General features: G+C 66.6%; 1 protein-coding gene across 1 annotated transcript in view; it reads right to left on the bottom strand.

The window, feature by feature from the left end:
• LOC112966563 (scavenger receptor cysteine-rich type 1 protein M130-like) overlaps nucleotides 1-1,807 on the bottom strand; it is a gene marked incomplete at its 3' end in the record, with an annotated part of 4,692 nt that extends 2,885 nt beyond the window's left edge. Inside the window, exons 1-4 of the mRNA XM_026066807.1 lie at nucleotides 1,504-1,807; nucleotides 1,019-1,333; nucleotides 570-878; nucleotides 3-319 (exon numbers count right to left, since the gene is read on the bottom strand). Of these exons, the coding sequence (XP_025922592.1) occupies nucleotides 3-319; nucleotides 570-878; nucleotides 1,019-1,229 (837 nt within the window). The remainder of the gene's footprint in view (nucleotides 1-2; nucleotides 320-569; nucleotides 879-1,018; nucleotides 1,334-1,503) is intronic.
• Between the last annotated feature and the right edge of the window lie 6 nt (nucleotides 1,808-1,813).

Raw genomic sequence — 1,813 nt, 5'->3', positions numbered from 1 at the left:
GCACCTGAGCAATTGACTGCGGCAGCATGGCCCGGCGAGCAGGCGGGGATCCCCAGCACGGTGGCAGGGCACTCTCCCAGGTGGGACTCGGTCCCGCTGCAGTGAAACGTGTCCCGCCACAGCGGGCCGCTCCCTGTCCCGAAATACCCTCCGCGGGGCACGGAGGCAGCAGACCCGCAGCGGAGGTGGTGGCAGAGCACCTGGGCGTCGGGCATGTCCCAGCCGGCATCGCAGAGGGAGCCCCAGGTGCCCTGCACCTCCAGCTCCACTCGCCCTGCACACGCCGTGCTGTTGTTCGCCAGCCTGAAGCCCGTGTAGGCTGGGAAGGAGAAAGGGYGCTGGAGATGATGGCCCCGTGCCCCGTGCCCCGTCCCCCTATGATGGTGGGGGCACGCAGGCATGGCGGCCCTCTGCTGCCACACACTGCTCTGCCTCCCTGCACTGCAGGGGGCTGCCATAGGCCAGCCTGCAGCCTCTCTGCCCCGTCCCTGCCCGCGGCAACACTGTCCCCGCTGCCCGTCTCCCCACACCCACCTCTGCAGCCTCTGCCCCGCGCCCCGCGCTCTTACGGGAGCAGATGACACCAGCATCGCTGGCGTGGGTGCAGCCCTGGCTGTGGGGCAGCCTGCGGGTGCAGGCAGACAGGAGGGATTCGTTGCCTGCACATTCAAAGCCTCCATCCCAGATGGGCCCGGCTCCTGCCCCAAAACGCTCTGCCCCGGCGACGGCCAGAGCTGCTCCGCAGCCCAGCTCCTTGCAGATGACGTGGGCGGCGTTGAGGTCCATGTGTGCCTCACAGAGGGTGGCCCAGCTTCGGCCCTGCCTGACCTCCACACGGCCCGAGCAGGCGCTATTCCCACCAACCAGCCGCACAAAACCTGGCGGGGAGAGTGGCTGGGGTCTCTTGGGGGTCCCTGGGACATGCCGGGAGTTTGTGGAGGGGCTGCCGCCATAGCCTTGGTGCTGGCACAGCCGGCCCTGGCTGTGAGGCAGCCTGGGGCGACCGCACGGCTCTTACCTTGGCAGACCACACCAACATCCCAGTCATGGGGGCCAGTGTAAGACCCCCATCCCTTGATAGCGCAGTCCCAMAGGGCGGACTCGTCCCCACGACAGTCTATCACAGCCAGATGAATTGATCCAGAGCCTTGCCCAAAGCGGTTCGAGCCATGGGAGCTTTTGGCTGAGCCACAGCCCAGCTGCTGACACACCACCTCGGCGTCCTCCATGTCCCATTCGTAGTCTGCCACCGTCCCCCACTGGCCCCACAGCTTCACCTCCACTCTGCCTGCACAGGGACCACCTCCATTCACCAGCCTCAGCTCCACAGCATCTGCACCGGAGGTGTCCACAGGGCATGAGGGTGCTGTGCCCCAGCCCCATTCCTGCACCCCATGTCTGCCCGGGGATGCCCCGGTGGGGAGGACCCTGGGCACGGCCATGCTGGCTCCCAACCCCACGTAGCCAAGGGACTTTGCCCAGCACAGTCACCCGATCCCTCACCTGAGCATGTCACCCCAACATCCGTGTTGTGGCCACAGAAGTGCTGGCCCCAACCAAAGTTGGGGCAGTTCTGGAGCGCTGTCTCAGTGCCACGGCAAAAGAAGGGTTGCAGCCATATCTGGCCAGTCCCAGCCCCAAATGGGGTGTACGGGGAGGCCCTGGCCACAGTGCCACATCCCAGTTGCCTGCAGACCACGGAGGCCCCATGGACATCCCAGTCGAAGTCGTAGCTGCACACGGTGCCCCACTGGCCCTCGTGCTTCACCTCCACTCGGCCCGCGCAGCGGCTGCCTCCGTCAACAAGTCGCAG

This window comes from Apteryx rowi, unplaced genomic scaffold, assembly GCF_003343035.1.
Source record: "Apteryx rowi isolate R43461 unplaced genomic scaffold, aptRow1 scaffold_2484, whole genome shotgun sequence".
NCBI lineage: Eukaryota > Metazoa > Chordata > Aves > Apterygiformes > Apterygidae > Apteryx > Apteryx rowi.
Note: the sequence above shows the minus strand (reverse complement) of the source record. Positions and strands in the feature narration are given on the sequence as shown.